The following is an 18,107-nucleotide window of genomic DNA, read 5'->3' as shown; positions in this document are numbered from 1 at the left end:
CTAGAGAATCGTCGCATAAACACGTCGCGTAAACATCGCCAACAGGGTTGTCAAACCAAACACGAACAGATCCGGCAGCAGCGAGAATCCGCCTGCTTTAAAGCCTGTTAAGAATACATCGGGTTCCGGCATGTAAGCAAAATCTATGGTGTGTGTTTTCACGATGCGTTCTAACACTTTGGCCGACGACTTGCCGTACCGTGTACGCTTCGGGTCGTCGAAATCCACGTAGTACAGGCCAAACTTTTGTCTAGACGAAATGGAATGCAAGGAGTTAGTAATGAAAAGCAATTCGATTGACAATTTTGCTGAAAGGAAATGTGCAGCAAGGAGTCATAAACGTACGTGTAGCCATCCCGCCACTCGAAATTGTCCATCAGGCTCCAAGCCACGTACAAACGCACGTCACAGCCATCTTCTATGGCATTCAGAACGGCGTTCAGATAGTAGTTGAAGTAATGCACACGCTGCGGATCTTTCGTGCCGGGTCCGGAACCGATACCATTCTCCGTTATGTAGATCACCGGACTGTTATAGTTGTCCTTGATCCAGTTCAGAAGTTTGTGCAACCCAAACGGCACTATCTGTTGAATGTATTAGATATCTGTCAATGTCTCGCAAAGCATCAAAAATCCTCCACGTCCACGCACCTTTATCCAGGAAGTTTCCTCTGCTGTGGGCCAATCGGGATCAGAAAATTCTACTACGCCCATATCATGGAGGTAGGAAGGTACCGGATAGCCGGCCGAGTTCTGCTGATCATTCTTGCGCACCAGCGACGTCGTGTAGGTGTTGAGTCCGAAGAAATCCGACGATCCTCGCAGCAGGTTAAGCTCACGTGTCGTAAATTCGGGCAGCCGGGACTGTGGAAAACCTTGCTCTGTGCTTAAATTCGCTATCCGCTGCTTCATTATTGGTGGATAATCTCCTTCCGCACTAAAGATGGGATGTGCAAACCAACCAAGCTGTGGAGAAAGATTGCATCACACCAATAAGAGCTCCAAACCATTCCGAAGAAGCTACTCATTGCACTCACGTGGAACTGCAGCTGCCAGTCGGAAGCTTCCAAATCATCCGGCGAGACCATATGTTCCGGTTCCGGCCACCGAGCATCGAGCGAGATTCCGATCTGTCCACCCTGACGCTCCATAAAGGAGGTGCGGTAAAGATGGACCGCTTCTGCGTGCGCTCGTAAAACGTTATGGCCACACTTGTACGCCATTACGCCGGGAAAATCGTACCCCGGTGCCATCTCCTCCCGTCCATACCCATTCTCACAGATGTGCCACGGTTCGTTAATGGTCGTCCACAACTGGACCCGATCGCCGAAGCTACTGAAGACGATCCGCGCATACTCGAGGAAGTACTGTGCTATGTCCGGGTTGAGCCATCCACCCATTTCCTGTAACCGTTGGGGAAGATCCCAATGGTACAACGTCACCATCGGCTTGATACCGTTCCGTATCAGCTCGTCGATCAGATTGCTGTAATACTCCAGCCCTTTCACGTTCACCGCATTGCTCAACCCGGTCGGCATGATGCGGGGCCACGAAATCGAAAAGCGATAGTACTGCACGCCAAGCTCTCTCACTATCTCAACGTCTCGCTTCCACTGGTGGTAACTGTCGCACGCCACATCTCCAGTAGACCCATCAGCGATCTTGGACGGTACGGCGTGCGCAAGCCGGTCCCAGATCGATTCACCTTTACCATCCTCATTCCAGCCACCCTCGATCTGATAGGCGGACGTACCAACACCAAACTGAAACCCGTCCGGAAACCGTCTCAGTAATGCATCTTCCTTCGCAAGTGCTGTTGTGGCGAGAAGCACTGTAACAAACCAACAGGTAGCTAATGTACACAACCGCTGTCCGCTATCAAAAACACCTCCAACCTGCTTACCGCCTGCTAAACCCCACCACACTCGATACAAAGACAATAAAGCACTGCTCATTACAACGAGCTGCTGCAACCGGACACGTCTAATCGTCAAGACAGACTGACTCCAGCGATCGGAACCGCGCTATACTTCACCGGTAACGCATGCTAACGCTTGCGGCATAATCTTATCACCCAATGGCAGCTCCGCACTATCAGTGGCAATGAAATGCTCGTCTGCTAAATCTTTTGCCGAGCGAAGAGATTGCATGCTGAGCACTCGGACAGCAACTGGTAAGAACTGACCACAGGGCGAAAGTTACGTGTGTTAGTATGTGGTATTAATATTTGTTGTTTTGTTTAAAGTTTCGAACTACTCTTGAAACGCATCAGTCAGCATTCTTCGCAGCAGATAAGACTACTCTGCATGTAAAGTATTTGTGAGCGGGACCAAATTTTTGGATGAATGGAGGTGTGTACATGGTGGTGTATTTATTAAGAATTCGGTTTATAGGTCAAAAAGACTGTGCCTAATTGCTTCATGATGATCGTCTCTTTGTGCTGATAACAACTATTTAGGCCACTAGAGTGTTCTCAATGTAAGTCACTTCTTTCTAGCTGTTTCGTGGAGCATATAAAAATCGAAGGGGTTGTTTTGCAAACTAAAAACCTTCTTTTCTTTTTACATGTTCAGTACAAACAGCATAAATGCTACGATAATTATTAGCTTCGACACCAACAACCCGGTCGCTCCACCATCATCATCCTTAGTGGTAGTTGGAACGCGCACTGTTGTAGTAGTCAGCGGCTCATCTGGTCCCGGTATGTACAGTTCCGGTTCCGGCATGTCATCCGGATCGATCCATCCATTGCGCACAATGTTAGCGAACGCTTTGGCGGATGATTTGGCGTAACGCGTCAAACTCGGATCGCTGTAATTCACGTAGTACAAGCCGAACCGTTCGCGCAATCCCTCCCGCCACTCGAAGTTATCCATCAGGCTCCAGGCAACGTATCCGCGCACATCACACCCATCGTCGATCGCATCCAGGATCGCATTTAGGTAGTCCTTGAAGTATTGCACGCGTGCCACATCCCGAGTACCACCCAGGTCGCTAACACCATTCTCAGTCACCCAAACAGGTGGATTGTTGTACTCGCGGCGGATCCAGCTCAGCACATTGTACATACCTTTCGGGTACACCTTCAGCCACGAGGATCCGGTCGATGGCCACCGGTCGTCCTGGAAGTCGACCGTATTACGATCGTGATCGAACGACGGTACGCGGAAGTTTGCCGTATTGGCCGCATCGTTCATGTACACCAGATTCGTGGTGTATCCGTTGTAACCGAAGAAGTCAGACGAACCCTTCAGCTTGGTGAGTTCCTCCGCAGTGAAGGTGGGCAGGCGAGATTTCTTGAAGCCTTGCTGTATGCTTAAATTCCCAACACGATCGATGATCACTTGTGGATAGTTACCGATATAGATCGGATGCATGTAGATGCCGAACTAAAGAGCAATCAATCACCGATTATGACACAATCACAACTCTAATTCCAGACGACTCATACTCACCAAGTACTGCATTGTGATATCGGACGCTTCTCGTTCCGCTTCCGAAATCGGTTCGGCCCACGAACCATCGACCGTTATACCGATCTGTCCACCCTGCGTTGGTTGAAACTGTTTGCGGTACAGATCCACCGCTTCTGCGTGCGACAACAGCAAGTGATGGGTGCAAAGGTACGTGTAAATACCGGGGAAGTCTAACCCCGGTGCCATAGCATCGTACTCGTACGGCAACCGACAGGTCTGGGGTGGCTCGTTGAACGTTGTCCAGATCTTCACACGATCCCCAAAACTCTCGAACGCTACCCGTGCATACTCGCGGAAGTGTCCCACGATAAGCCGGTTCGTAAATCCTCCCATCTCCTGCAAACGCTGCGGTGTGTCCCAGTGAAACAGCGTCACCATCGGTGTGATGTTGTGCTTTAACAGCTCGTCGATAAGATTGTTGTAGTAATCGATACCTTTCTGATTCACTTCATTGCTAATGCCGGTTGGGAGAATACGGCTCCAGGCAAGCGAAAAGCGATAGATGTCTACACCGAGCTCACGGATCATTTCCACATCACGGCGCCACTGGTATGAGAAGAAAGCGTCGTTAAGATCCTTTCCAAAGTTAAGGCGACACTGTAACCTACATTGTGGTAACTGTCACACGCCACATCTCCATTGGTCCGATCTTTGATCTTCCCCGGGTAGTTATGCACTAAATGGTCCCATATCGATTCACCCTTACCATCCTCGTTCCATCCACCTTCGATCTGGTACGCCGATGTTCCCACTCCAAATTTGAATCCCTCGGGGAATTTGCGTTGTGCGTGTCCAAAGGATGCAATGCTGATGAAGCACGATTGACGAAACGAAGTGGTTTAACGGATAGCAATTTAATGTTCAACAAAACTCTTCTCCTGTACCAATTGAACATACCTAAGAAAAAGCAACGCACCACTTAACGTCACTCTCATCATCTTTACCGAAATAAAACCGCGGCAACACCTTCAGTTTCAAGCTCCAACGCTTCACTGCTCGTCAGGCGCTCAAGTTCCTTCTCATATCCCCTTGATAAACTGGTTCCACAATAGAATACGTCGCACGGGAGAGATTGTACTATCATACCACGTCCAATTTAAGATACTATTGAGAGATTCGTCTATTACAGGTTTTTTTTATGATGTGTCTTTCAATTGCACGTATTATCGAATGTCGGATCCATGGGCGATAATAATGAGCAGTAAATGCGTATCATTTAGCATACGATCAGGCATTGTTGGTCGGTCGGAGCTTACGAAGATTTTTGCAGTGCGGTGTTTATTTCAGATTTCAATTCGAATTGTAATTCAACTGCAGAAGAAATGTGGAAGAAGTTCGACTTCCCTCCACTCTCGAACAATTAATAGCTAATATCTCCCACGAAGCTCTCCTCCCTTACTCTAGCAGCACAGAAAGAGAGGGAGAATACTTTAATAACAATTTATTTTAACAAATTAACAATAATTTAACAGAACAAACTAGACCGCTAGAACAACATATCTGCAAATTTGTGCGATAACTTCGAGAAGTATAAAAACTAGGATAAAGAAATATGATCCAATAGAACGTATTCCGTAACCTATACTTTGATTTCAAACAGAAGTCCACAAAATTCTACTATCGAATGAACATCAGCGACAGTATCTGTAGCGTACACAAAGGACTGAGCCTGAGAGTTACTAATTCATCTTTATTGGATTGTACTGCAGAAACGCGCATACTACGAACACTCCACCAACTCCAACGTTTCGGAAGTCTCTAGGAAGAGCCGAAACGCTGCACGGTTGGTCACTAAGAACACAGGGGTACTGTTGCCATATGGAAAAAGATAATGAAGTACGATCTGACCTGTTATATTGTGCTGATATTGTGGCGTTACAACTGATGCAGATGTCGTTTTCAGGCCTCACCAGCATGACACGAGAAAATGAGTTTATAGAATTTTAAAAGAACGATTTGTTAAAGTATGAATTAATTATAGTTTTAAACAACTTTATTCTTCACATAATTCACCTAAACTTTAAAACCAAATCATTCCCAACCTTCATTTCATTCTTCCTTACAGCTTTCCTTGCGTTGGTGGTGGAATGAAAATGTCCGGCTCTGGACGATAGTCGTTATCGATCTGGCGCGTCTTGACAATGTTCATCAGCACCTTGGACGATGCCTTCGGATATCTTGTGCGCTCGGGACTTTCAAAGTCTACGTAGTAGAAGCCAAACTTTTCGCTGCGTAAACAGAAAGTTAAGATACGAAACCATTCTTAGTGTCCACTTTCTGCCCCTAGGTGCCCCTAATGGTGTTGGCATACTTACACATATCCAGCGCGCCATTCGAAGTTATCCATCAAGGACCAAGCAATGTATCCCCGCACATCGCAACCATCCTCGATCGCATCCAGTACGGCGTCGAGATAGTTGTTCAGATAGTCGATTCTTATGTCGTCCTTAGTGCCACCAAAGTCACTGACACCGTTTTCGGTGATCCAGATCGGTGGACTGTTGTACTCCTTTGTGATCCAGTTGAGCAGCTTACGCATACCGAACGGTACGATGTTCAGCCAGGGCGAAGCTGCTACAGGCCAGCTAGGATCTTTAAAACCGATCACGTTGGTGTCGTGTCCGTGAGATGGTTTATCGGCCGGATTGTACGGACCATCGTTTACCTTCACCATTGAGCTACCGTACGTGTTTAGTCCGAAATACTCGGACGTACCGCGGATGCGTGCGACCTCTTCCGCTGTGAAAGTGGGAAGTCTTGAAGAGGGGAATCCCTGGGCAGCGCTCACATTGGCAATGGTTTCGCGCATCTCTTGCGGATAGTCTCCGGATTCTGAAAAAATCGGATTAGCGTACCATCCGAGCTGGTTTGGAATTCGAAAAACATCCGTAAAACAATCTTGGAAAGTCACAGCCTACTTACACCGAACCGTAACGAACGCTCGGCAGCCCTAACGTCTTCCTCCGCATCCGTCGCCGGTTCTGCCCAACTCGAGTCCAGTGTTATGCCAATCGAACCCTGCTGCGTCGGTTTAAACTCGTCCCAGTACAGATGCACCGCCTCGGCGTGTGACTTCAGCAGGTTGTGCGCACAATGGTACGCTGGAATTCCGGGGAAATTATATCCAGGCGACATCGCATCGTTGGAGTACGAATTCTCACACGTCTGGGACGGTTCGTTGAAGGTGGTCCATATTTTAACACGATCTCCATACCGCTCGAACAGCACCCGAGCATACTCGACAAAATGATCCACGATCAGTTCGTTTGTCCAACCGCCCATCTCCTGCAAACGCTGTGGCAAATCCCAATGGTACAGCGTGACCATCGGTGTAATGCCATTGCTCAGCAGTTCGTCGATCAGATTGTTGTAGTAGGCGATACCGTGTTCGTTGATCTCGTTCCTAATACCGGTCGGCATGATGCGCGTCCATGCGATCGAAAACCGGTAAATATCCACACCGAGTTGCTTTACCATCTCCACATCACGCTTCCACTGTGGAAGAAAAACTCTCAGTTTTTGGAAACAGCTATCGCAAAATAGTAGTTGCCTAAACCTTACCAAATGATAGCTATCAGTAGCGATGTCTCCATTGCTTTGATCGAGAATCTTTTCCGGACGTTCGTGTGTCAAACGATCCCAGATTGATTCACCCTTACCATCCTCGTTCCATCCACCTTCGATCTGGTACGCCGAAGTTCCAACACCAAATTTGAAGTCATCCGAAAACCGACGCTGTCCGTAGACGGCGGTCGTTAGTAGTAGTGCACTGTGCAAGAGACACAAACCAGTGTTAGTAAAGTTGATAAGAAGCGGGTCAACACTCACTTGAGACTTACACCGTACAGATGTGTTTCATGCTGTACTCAGAACCAGACTGTCAAAAGATACAGGTAGCTACCACGCTATAAAGCCCATATCAGCTCCCCTCCGAACATCGATATCACCTATCATCAACCTAATCCAACAAACCCAATAATAGATGATACTGTCCCCTCCCAGACAAAAGATACTGTACTATCTGGCATACTGGCTTCTACCAGTAGTCTTTATCATATGCTCCCTATCATCGTACCGGTTTAATAAATAAAGCAATCATCAATGGAACATCCTGCAGTAGCGGCTGCGCTATCTTGACGTGTGTCGCACGCTGGACCATATCGAAAGCAAAAAAGCTGGCTCGCACAATCCCCGCTCCGCGACTACGATAACAAAAAGCATCTTCCATTTGGTCCCTGATTAACAAACGATAATAATATGTCGGCAATTGTTTGATGGACAGGATGAGCATTTTGACGAGAATGTTCGATTGCATCACCAATGGTGCAACAATAACAAATTAACAAAAAGATATGTACCTGATACAGAATATTGTTTTGCCATTTATTTTAATTTAGCATTTACATTTCAATCACACATATCCAAAACGTCCTTATTCACCGTCCGGAATCAAAACGTCCGGATCTGGCAGATAGTCCGGATCGATCATGCGTGTCTTCGCAATGTTTGCATACACCTTCGCCGACGTTTTCGCGTACCGCGGCCTTGCAGGATCGTTGAAATCTACATAATAAAGCCCAAACCGTTGCGAATACCCGGCACGCCACTCGAAGTTGTCCATCAATGACCAGGCGGTATAACCACGCACATCACATCCCTCATCGATCGCATCCAGTACCGCGTCCAGGTACGTGTTAAAGTACTCCACACGCTGCAGATCGCGTGTTCCATCACGATCACTGACACCGTTTTCGGTGATCCAAACGGGAGGGTTATTGTACTCATCGCGAATCCACTTCAGCACACTGTAAAGCCCATTAGGATATACCTTCAGCCAGGATGAAGCCGATGACGGCCAGCTCGGATCGATGTATTCCGCCACATCACGATCGTGATCGAACGATGGTTCAGCGTATTGGTTCGGATTGGAATCACCGTTGTCCGATACCAGGCGTGTTGTGTAAGCATTAAACCCAAAATAGTCGGCCGATCCCTTGATCTTTCGGATTTCCTCCTCAGTGAATTTGGGCAGGCGAGATTTATGGAAACCTTGCTGTGCACTGAGATTCCCGATACGTTCGATCATAACCGGTGGATAGTTACCATGATAAATCGGGTGCATGTAGATGCCGATCTGATAAAATACCTTTCATAAGCACATGCACAACTTCCCACGATATCTTGAAGATCGCTTACTTACAGTAAACTGCATCGCTCGTTCAGATGCCTCGCGATCATCCACCGAGTTAGGTTCATGCCAGGATGAATCCACAACCATGCCGATCATACCTTACAAGCGAAGATTACACGGTGAAAACCTTCGAGCATTGTTATCGTTCCCCGTAACTCACCCTTTTGAGTGTCCTGGAAGTGCGTTCGATAAACATCCACTGCCTCTGCGTGAGCCAACAGCACGTGATGGGAACACAAATAGCTGTACACGCCGGGGAACTCCAGCCCCGGTGCCATCGCATCCTGCTCGTACGATTCCTTGCACGGTTGCTTTGGTTCGTTGAACGTTGCCCAAATTTTTACCCGATCGCCAAACTCCCTGAAAGCGACCCGAGCATACTCACGGAAATATTCGACAATTTCGCGATTCGTCCAGCCACCCATATCCTGCAGCCGTTGGGGTAAATCCCAGTGGAACAAAGTAACCATGGGTGTAATATTGTACTTCAGCAGCTCATCGATGAGTTTGTTGTAGTACTCAATACCCTTGCGATTCACCTCGTTGCTTATCCCAGTAGGCATAATACGGGCCCAAGCGATCGAGAAACGATAGAAATCCACCCCAAGCTCGCGTACCATCTCCACATCGCGTTGCCACTGGAAACGAAAGCACGTTGACAACTATCACCAATCAGAACTAAAGATGGTAAGCGCCCATCACCCCAACCTGATGGTAACTGTCACACGCAATATCACCATTCGATTGATCAGCAATTTTGTGCGGTTTTTCGTGCGTTAACCGATCCCAGATCGATTCTCCCTTGCCGTCTTCATTCCAGCCGCCCTCGATTTGATACGAAGAGGTGGCAACACCGAACTGGAAGTGTGCGGGAAATTGCCGCTCTCCCATCACAGCCACCACCAACAGCAAGTTGCTGTAAGTAAACCATAACAAAATATAATTCACAACGGTAAGCACCATTCTTAACTACCGAGCGAACACTGATTGGTTACACACGTGAGTAGCATAATCACTACACCGATTCGTTTCATCGTTGATGACGGTTCAGCGCCGTACGTCTTCAAACTACGATTGCGATCTGCCACTGGAACTCTCTCGATTTTTATAAGCAAACGATAGCGCTATTTGAAGGCTGTCCGGTTGTTTAGTGGAACATCCTCCGTGTCTTCCGACAACACCATCACCACCGCCAACCGATGCCTTTCGAGTCGCTATTAAGTAATCGTTATCAAGAACACCCATCAATAAAACCCACCTGACGCTGGATGGCAGCTCGCAGTGTGGGGGTTGAGTGCACGTTGCAAAATCACGATGGGGTGAGTGCCTCGTATCGCATCTCTAATTTGTCAACTCTGTTTCTGAATAATTAAAGCACGGCGTGTCAGCAGTCCCGACCCCCCTGCCGGTTCTGCACATTGGCACAATTCCGCCGATGCACTGAAGCAGTGACCTGAGAAGGTAATCTTGCGATAAGAATGGCCCGGCACACACAGGTGTGTAATACTTTCACGTCTTTATTGGTAGCATTTTCGTTATCAATAGTCTAGCGTTTACACCCTATCTAATTATCTCACAAGGCACACAGAGTCGTACGTTTCACGTACGGGGAGTTCATAAATAAATCTCTTACAAGTAGCATCGCTTCCACATCCATCCGGGGCGGGAGATCGTTTAACGGGCGTCTGTGTTCTAGCAGCACAGAACTTTGACTAGCGCACCCATGGAGGCCACCAGCAAGCACACCACCGGCACCGTAATGCTCAACCGATTGCTGCTCGACTGGTACGGGGACGGTGGTAGAATGAACACCTCCGGCGTAGGCCGGAAGCTCCAATCGATCTGATGCGTTCGGACGATGTTGGCGTACACCTTGGCGGAGGCTTTCGGTGTGCGTGTCCGGTTCGGGCTGGTAAAGTCGACATGGTACAGGCCAAACTTTTCACTGTAAGTACGTGAAGGAGAAAACCACATGTTAGCTAAGCGAGACCACAAAGTTGAAAAGCGGTGGAGGATACTTACGTGTAGCCAGCCTTCCATTCGAAGCTATCCATCAGACTCCAGGCAATGTACATCTGAATGTTGCAGCCATCTTCCAACGCATCCAGCACGGCCTCCAGGTACGAGTTGAAGTAGTCGATCCGCTTCACATCGTTCGTCCCGCCAAGATCGCTCACACCATTCTCCGTAATGTACACCGTCGGATTCTTGTACTCGCGCCGAATCCAGTTCAGAAGCTTATTCATACCGGACGGTACAACCTACCGGATGAAACACAACAACAAAAATGATGTCGAGTTAGATACGATCGGTATGTGCCGCATTACCCAAGCCCTCCAACAAACAATGTCACTCCGTCCGGTTCATTATACGGGGGCGAGTTGCAAACTAATTGCAGTCATTAATCTTACAAGCCGTGGACCTTCACTCGCACTAATGCCCACCATCGCAAGCAATCAGAACTACATTTTGGATCTACCTGCAGTTACTTACATGCAACCAGACGGAACCACTCTTTGGCCAGTCAGGATCTGCGGACTCTACCACGCCCATATCGTGGTTGAAGGACGGCACCGGGAAGTTGGCCGAATTGTTGCGATCGTTTTTCCGAACCAGCACACTCGTGTACGAGTTAATGCCGAAGAAGTCTGCCGTACCCTTGATGCGTTCGATCTCCTCCTTGGTGAAGGTTGGCAGTCGTGACTTAGTGTAGCCCTGCTGGCGACTCATCGCACCGACGCGATCGATCATAATCTGCGGATAGTTGCCCGTTTCGGAAAAAATCGGATGTCCGAACCAGCCAACCTGCAGTCGAGAGAATGGAGTATTTAAGACATTCTGTTCCACATAGTGCATAGGGGTAGGTTAGGGTGACCACTTACATAGAATTGGGCTGCAATTTCCGAAGCCATACGATCATCCTCACTGTTGGTGGCCGGTTCGGGCCAGGATGTGTCGAGCGTGATACCAATCTTACCCTGCTGCTTCGGTTGAAAGATTCTTCGATACATGTGAACCGTTTCCGCATGTGCCTTCAGCAGATTGTGCCCACACAGGTACGACGCAATGCCCGGATAGTCAAGGGCCGGCGCCATAAAGTCCACACCATAGCCATGCTCACACACATGCCACGGCTCGTTGATGGTAGTCCAAATCTTTACTCGGTCACCAAACTGCTCAAACGCTACCTTCGCGTACTCCTGGAAGAATCCGATGATTTCGGGATTGTTCCAACCGCCCAGCTGTTGGAAACGATGCGGAAGATCCCAGTGGTAGAGCGTCACCATGGGTGTAATGTTGTACTTTATGAGCTCGTCGATCAGATTGTTGTAATAAGCGATGCCCGCCTTGCTGACACTGTTCAGGAACCCGTTTGGCAAGATGCGTGGCCAGGAGAGTGAAAACCGATACACGTCCACCCCAAGCTCCCGTACCATCTGGACGTCTCTCCTCCACTGTGATTGCATCGTGAGAATTCAGAATTAAATTTACGATCGAATTACATCACACGAGAACACACACCCCATACTTACATTGTGGTAGCTATCCGAGCTGACGTCTCCATTGCTTTCGTCCGCAATCTTTTCCGGATGTCGGTGCGTCATCCGGTCCCAGATCGATTCACCCTTGCCGCTTGCATTCCAGCCGCCCTCGATCTGGTACGCGGAGCTGCCAACTCCGAAGCGAAAATCGGACGGAAAGCGCCTTGCAAACCTGCCCTCTACTGCCGGCGTCAACGCAATCAGGGCGAGTCTGTGTGTGGAATACCAAGCGGAAGCTTATGTTAAAGTGCATGCATGCAAAAACCACCAACGACAGGACAGGTTAATGAGATTGTAGTGTCTGGCATCAGATATCAGCCCTTCTAAACGCAGCACAAAACAAACAAAACGTCTATCTGTACGTTTGACAAGCGCGTTAATTGCCACCTGCACGTACTAAACGCTGTCAACTGATCAATTATCGATCCGGTATACTAGAAAATTGGCCGGGGTGCATGAGGGCCAATAAAATTGCTCATGTAAAAACCTTCCTGAGCGGTAAGCAGTATCCTCGTTTATCTCCTGGTACCAGATCAGTGCGTATATTGGGCCCACTGTTGTGGAGTCGTACGTTTAGACACCCGTATTGCGTGAGCGGGTTAAAGATAAATTTAAAAACCAAATCAACCCAAACTCCCCAGGTGATCCGTTTGACCAAGCGGCTTGTACAGACCACTTGCTGGGTGGTAACAGGTGCACCGTCGGTAGCTGTTTCATTAAATCTTTATCCCGCTGGGGAATAATTGATAAAAGTACTACAGTCACAACAGGTTGCCACTGGAGCGGACAGTAATGGCAAGTGCGTTGGACAAGCGATGAGTGACGCGTTCTAAATTAAATTATCGCACAGAAGGTTGCTGTCAACTTCACCATGATCGATCGATGGTTAATGGTTCCTTGTTGGTAGTACCTCGATGGATGAAGATCGCTGTTATAAAAAAGGTTTGTGTGCGATACTTACAACGACATCATGGTACTGATCATTAAGTAAATATTTTATATTTATATCAAGAAAAACACAATGTTCAAGAAATTCTTAAAAGCAATGTTCTTAAAGTCACTTCTCTAATAGATCGAAATTATAGATAATTACAACAGACGACATTCCTTCTGAAGATGCTTCCCATTAAAGTCACTCCATAACTTCCAGAAAGCATCACGATCATCTGTCTAGAGCATTCCTAATTAGACATGAGCTGAGATTAACATCTTTCATGTTTATGTAACTTAAAGTCATCTAATCACGATCACGATCGTACGCGTGTTTTTGATCGTTGTGGATGATGCAACAGGAGGATCAGTAGTATCCGGTAGGTATTGAACGTGTATGATAGGTTTTTTTTTTGGGTTAACCTCAATCTTTTCTTAAGTAGGTCACCCGTACGGGTGTTAATTCGCGAACACAGACGTTGAGATGTCGATAGTTTGAGGTGTTATCGTTGAGATGTCGATAGCTTAAGGTGCTTAATTTAATTCTCACATTGTTATGTCTCAATGATGCGGTTTGCTTTTCATGCGAGTATGGAAAAAAAACACCAAAAGTCATTAACTTAAGGGTCTTTTTAGTTGAAAACTTGTCCAAAGCATCAGCGAACTACATTTAATGTAGTCAGCGTTGGTGCGTGTCCGGGACAAATTCAGACAAATGCGTCGTTAATAGAACATTTATGATCTACATGATTTTTACCTTGCGGACGACATATCATAACCTGCTTTTGCGTCCGAGATGCAACACCATCAGCGCAAGGTGAGTCGAAACCTGTTCGGTTTGGTTAAGATTATTGGCATATTTTTATGTCTTTTCGAGCAACAAAAACAACCACTCGGTAGTCACTTGAAGATCGCGAAGCCTGCGGCCGGTTGTTTAAATATGCACCTTAATCATAATCCTTCTCGAACGGTCGTTGCTTTTGATGAGGTAAATCGATGCATGTGCTCGAGAGCAAGTCACAGTCAATGCGGTGATTAATTGAATACTTTTTCAAGCTTTTACGAGTTGGAGATAAAAAAAATCTCACCCTTTTTTTTTAATTTGTTGCATCTGTCGTAATCTGCACCTAAATAATCCTTCATAATATTTACTTGGGCCTCCCATCATCAGCGATGGTTCATCAAAGTCGTTTCGCACAAAATCCGTCCGTGCGCTTGTCGAAAAATCCAATCGATACCAATTACACCGATCGGTAATTATTGATTATCGGATCGGCCCGGTATCGGGTTTTCGCAATTGAATTACTTCTCACCTTGCTGGCAGCCCCGGGCCACCGCCGGCCGCACCCTTAACCCACCTTTGATAGATGATTAATGGAACGGGCGGGAGGTTGGAAGTAATTGAATAAAGCAAAAACATGCAACCGATTGCTGTACCAATTGGTCTGCTTACATGTTTGCACAACATTGTGTGGTTGGGAATGGTTGGTAGGTATGGGTGGACCGGGGGGTAGACCCGGGAAGCTCGTCGAATTCCACCATCCGTATGCTAAACCTTGGGCAAGGTGACAAAGGCTCCTAATGGGTTGTTTTGCGCCTATGTTACGCGGACCCTGAACCTGACATCTGATGTGAAGCTGGAGTGCCATCCAACGCGGCTGAGGCTGCGGGGAGACACATTCATTCTACGGATCAACCCCATTTGACGGAAGGCTTTACACTGTGAGAAGTCACCTGTATCTACAATTTCCATCGCCGGTTGATGTGTATCGTAAGGCCGAAAGCAGGGAATTCGTTTTTTTGTTTAATCCACCGACCGCTCGCAATGGACGTAATTGATTTGTTTACTCCTCTTCGCTTGCGCGGTTGTTAAAATGTCCGTTAGGGCAATATAGTAATAAGCGCTGATCGCTTGAAGGAGGTTAATTAAAGACCAACAGACAAGATTCCATGCTTTTGTCACGAACGGGGAATCCCTCAGTGTGTGTATCGCACTCGACGAAGAAATCCTCAATATCTGCAAGGAACCCACCGAAGGAACCCCGTGCTTACATCCCTCGCAATGCAATATTATACAGCGATAATGGGAGTCATTCTGTTTTCGCTTTGCTTTTAACTATCGGTGAAAGGCAAACACACTCTCAAACGGAACCATCATATCCAAGCAGAATGTTTGGTCGCCCGGATCAAAGGTGTGCTGTTTTGGGGTTTTTTATTGGGAATTAAATCGCCATTACGAAGTTTGCGGACGTTGGGCGGTTGGATTTACGCTTCAATGATTCCAACTGCTAATAAAACCACAATAAAACCCGCGACTGCACACCGGTTTGAAATTCAATTGCAGTGTGTTTCAATAAGCATTATTGCAGCAGATATTTTAATGTCTATTTAGAACTTTTAAAAACAGTTAATATTGTGACTACGGTTTATCCAATTTCTGTATGTATTGCTGTCTGTTTTCCCTGCCCCAAAAAATCAATGGCCCAAAGTGCGCTATAGCACGACACCAGCTCATCCAAAACAACGTGCACCGACAAGACAAGATCACGCGAGATCATGGTCAACGCACGGCATTCAAACATCCCGTCTCCACCGTTGATCACACCGTCCATCCCCCCAAACTAGCACGTGCGTGCAAGTTCGTACGCCACCGTGCATACACGCATGATGCTGCTGAGCTTGACTCCATTTCCGACGCGCACGTACGCACCGGCGTTAGCACTGGAAACCCTCAAAGCCCCATCAATGCAATCATCATACACTTACACTGCTACTAAAACACCTGGGAACACACCACGGCTACTACTGCAGCGTACCATTGTTGTGTGCTTCTCGTTTGCTTCTCGCTTCTTGCGCTTTGCTGTGACCCCAATCCGTTTCGACACGACTCACTGTACGCGCTCTGGGCCACACGAAAAAGCACCTGTGGTGAGGCTGTATGCAAACACCTTTGCAAGTCTCTTTTTCTACACGCTGTAACTCGCGCGCGCTAACCGTCCAGATGCACTGGTTCACGTTCCGCGAGAGGGAAAATATCTTCAATGGATCACCGATCACACCCGCTACCGAAATTAATAAAAAAACCGAATGAAAAACACAACTACAACACCGCAAGGAGCACCGCCAGACGTGACAGAGACGCGCCCGGTCTCGATGTTGTGCGTTACGTACGTGCCCGGTTCGGGTGCGCAAAGAGACTAACCGACCGCAGCCTCCGGTGGCTCGTATTTATATGTTGTTGGGTCTGGTTTTGTCGCGCTGGGAAAACCAGAATGTGCCGGTTTCGCGACCGAACCGCACAATGTTTTGTACCACTACCACCTACTGCCGTACAGCGGAAAGGTATATGAGGCGCGCGACCTGCACTTGATCGGTTGGGTTCGCGCTAGCCGAAAAGCGAAGGGTGTCCATATCTACCAAACCTGCGTACGGCCGTTTCGGTCACGGATGATTAATCTTCTCACGCTTACCATCGTTCGCCAAGAAATTCCCCCACGGATAATGGTGCGGAACGCCTAACGCTCTCTTCGCTTCCTGTGTCCTGTGCTGTGCGACACTCAAGTTACCGGATTTTCCCTCAAGATTTGCTGTGCTTGAGTCGTACTGTTCTTCATGCGACACGCGCCTCTAGAATTACGGCGCAGTACACGATAATTGTGATCAATTTTTTTTTTGTGGAGGTCAACGGACCTCCGCCCGTGCCACGGAGTTCCAAAATTGTGGTTACTTTCAAGTGAGCCGAATCCTTCCTTCCCTTTTATTACACCATCCCTGGAAACGTAAATCTCCGCCAACGGAACCAAATTACGATGCAACCTTCTCGTACTGCTGGCGTCCTTCGGGCACGAGTCTGTTTCTTTTATTTTTTTTTTGTAATGTTGCTCTACAACCGACGCTTGTCGGACGGTTTGATAGCCTTCAGCATTTTGCTGTTTGTCATAAGTTTTGCCCACCCGGGCTGACAAATGATTTGCGCGCGCCGATGCTAAGAACGCGATAAGCTACCCTCTCCCCACAGGTGGGAACTGTGCTTAATTGAACGAGCTCACTCATCCCGCCCGCCCGTTCTTGCAGGCGGTCGAGGTTTAATAGATAGCACGCACATCACGTACTCTAGCGTCTATCGGCCAGTTAGCTCTATCGTCCAGCCAGAATCCGAGATGGAAACTATTTCTGCCGCCTAAAATACGCGAAGACATTAATATCCAATTTGGAGGCTTCACAAAGAATTAGGCTAATTAGAATCAAAACTATGTCTAATTTGAATCGTTTTGTATCGTGCTATTCGAAGCGATTAGGGTGCGAATGTGCACCGAATGAAGGTTGTGTGTGATCAACTTCATTCTAAGGCTGAGGTTTTGAGATAATGAAGAATTGGTCGGTGTCTCATTCTTAGTCCTTCAAACACAGCTCATCGTAATCGTTGTGTTTTGTTTGGTTAGTACAGCTTAGAAGTTTTTTTAATAGTCGAATCCATTGTATTGTATAAATACTTCTAATTGAGATGCTTGTTGTCAGCCCAATACGTTATTGAATCTGCATAGTCCGTCTGCTGGAACCGCTCTATGGTGTTGAGACTCGAGGATGGGTTTAATGTACCGAACGATGTGGATCGAATCTGGTATGGACCAATCTTTCGACGCAAAGGCCTGAATTAGCGAGTTCAAAATATCAACCCTCAATGTCTCAGGAAGTCGTGTAATAACTGACTCATCCCATCATTCCTAACTTTCCAGCTTCTAAGTAGAGATACGTATCAAAGATGAAGCTTTTAATCTCTGGAAATTTTTTCGAACATTTCTTCCACTTCCTGGAATTCCCAAACTGTAAGCAAACGAATGGTGGCCATCTATTACCCGCAGCACACACTTAATCAGCCACGTCTAATCAGATTTCAGGTTTACTGAGGTGCGGACTTTTTAATTCGTGCGTCACACCCTGACAATTAGCATTGTAAAAATCCCCAGAA

General features: G+C 47.3%; 5 protein-coding genes across 5 annotated transcripts; all 5 read right to left on the bottom strand.

Moving 5' to 3' along the window:
• On the bottom strand, positions 1–1,954 carry LOC128714307 (myrosinase 1-like). The gene is made up of 5 exons (XM_053809183.1): positions 1,888–1,954; positions 1,037–1,830; positions 651–965; positions 346–584; positions 1–250 (listed from the first exon to the last, which is right to left on the bottom strand). Exons 1-5 carry the CDS (start codon positions 1,952–1,954, stop codon positions 1–3), a joined length of 1,665 nt encoding a protein of 554 aa, XP_053665158.1.
• Positions 1,955–2,560: 606 nt separating this feature from the next.
• Positions 2,561–4,413, bottom strand: LOC128715841 (myrosinase 1-like). Its single transcript, XM_053810759.1, has 4 exons — positions 4,373–4,413; positions 4,084–4,282; positions 3,455–4,021; positions 2,561–3,388 (listed from the first exon to the last, which is right to left on the bottom strand). The coding sequence occupies exons 1-4, from the start codon at positions 4,411–4,413 to the stop codon at positions 2,561–2,563; spliced, it is 1,635 nt and encodes a 544-aa protein (XP_053666734.1).
• A 1,121-nt stretch (positions 4,414–5,534) lies between these two features.
• Positions 5,535–7,334, bottom strand: LOC128714262 (myrosinase 1-like). The gene is made up of 5 exons (XM_053809137.1): positions 7,315–7,334; positions 7,037–7,244; positions 6,398–6,970; positions 5,791–6,338; positions 5,535–5,703 (listed from the first exon to the last, which is right to left on the bottom strand). The coding sequence occupies exons 1-5, from the start codon at positions 7,332–7,334 to the stop codon at positions 5,535–5,537; spliced, it is 1,518 nt and encodes a 505-aa protein (XP_053665112.1).
• Positions 7,335–7,907: 573 nt separating this feature from the next.
• Positions 7,908–10,323, bottom strand: LOC128712812 (myrosinase 1-like). Its single transcript, XM_053807683.1, has 6 exons — positions 10,300–10,323; positions 9,666–9,790; positions 9,375–9,582; positions 8,827–9,304; positions 8,676–8,764; positions 7,908–8,609 (listed from the first exon to the last, which is right to left on the bottom strand). The coding sequence occupies exons 1-6, from the start codon at positions 10,321–10,323 to the stop codon at positions 7,908–7,910; spliced, it is 1,626 nt and encodes a 541-aa protein (XP_053663658.1).
• A 35-nt stretch (positions 10,324–10,358) lies between these two features.
• Positions 10,359–15,957, bottom strand: LOC128716348 (myrosinase 1-like). Its single transcript, XM_053811268.1, has 6 exons — positions 15,905–15,957; positions 12,200–12,419; positions 11,549–12,121; positions 11,160–11,471; positions 10,689–10,927; positions 10,359–10,611 (listed from the first exon to the last, which is right to left on the bottom strand). Exons 1-6 carry the CDS (start codon positions 15,955–15,957, stop codon positions 10,359–10,361), a joined length of 1,650 nt encoding a protein of 549 aa, XP_053667243.1.
• Positions 15,958–18,107: the final 2,150 nt, after the last annotated feature.

This window comes from Anopheles marshallii, chromosome 3, assembly GCF_943734725.1.
Source record: "Anopheles marshallii chromosome 3, idAnoMarsDA_429_01, whole genome shotgun sequence".
Lineage (NCBI taxonomy): Eukaryota > Metazoa > Arthropoda > Insecta > Diptera > Culicidae > Anopheles > Anopheles marshallii.
The sequence above is the reverse complement of the archived record's forward strand: the minus strand, read 5'-3'. Positions and strand labels throughout refer to the sequence as shown.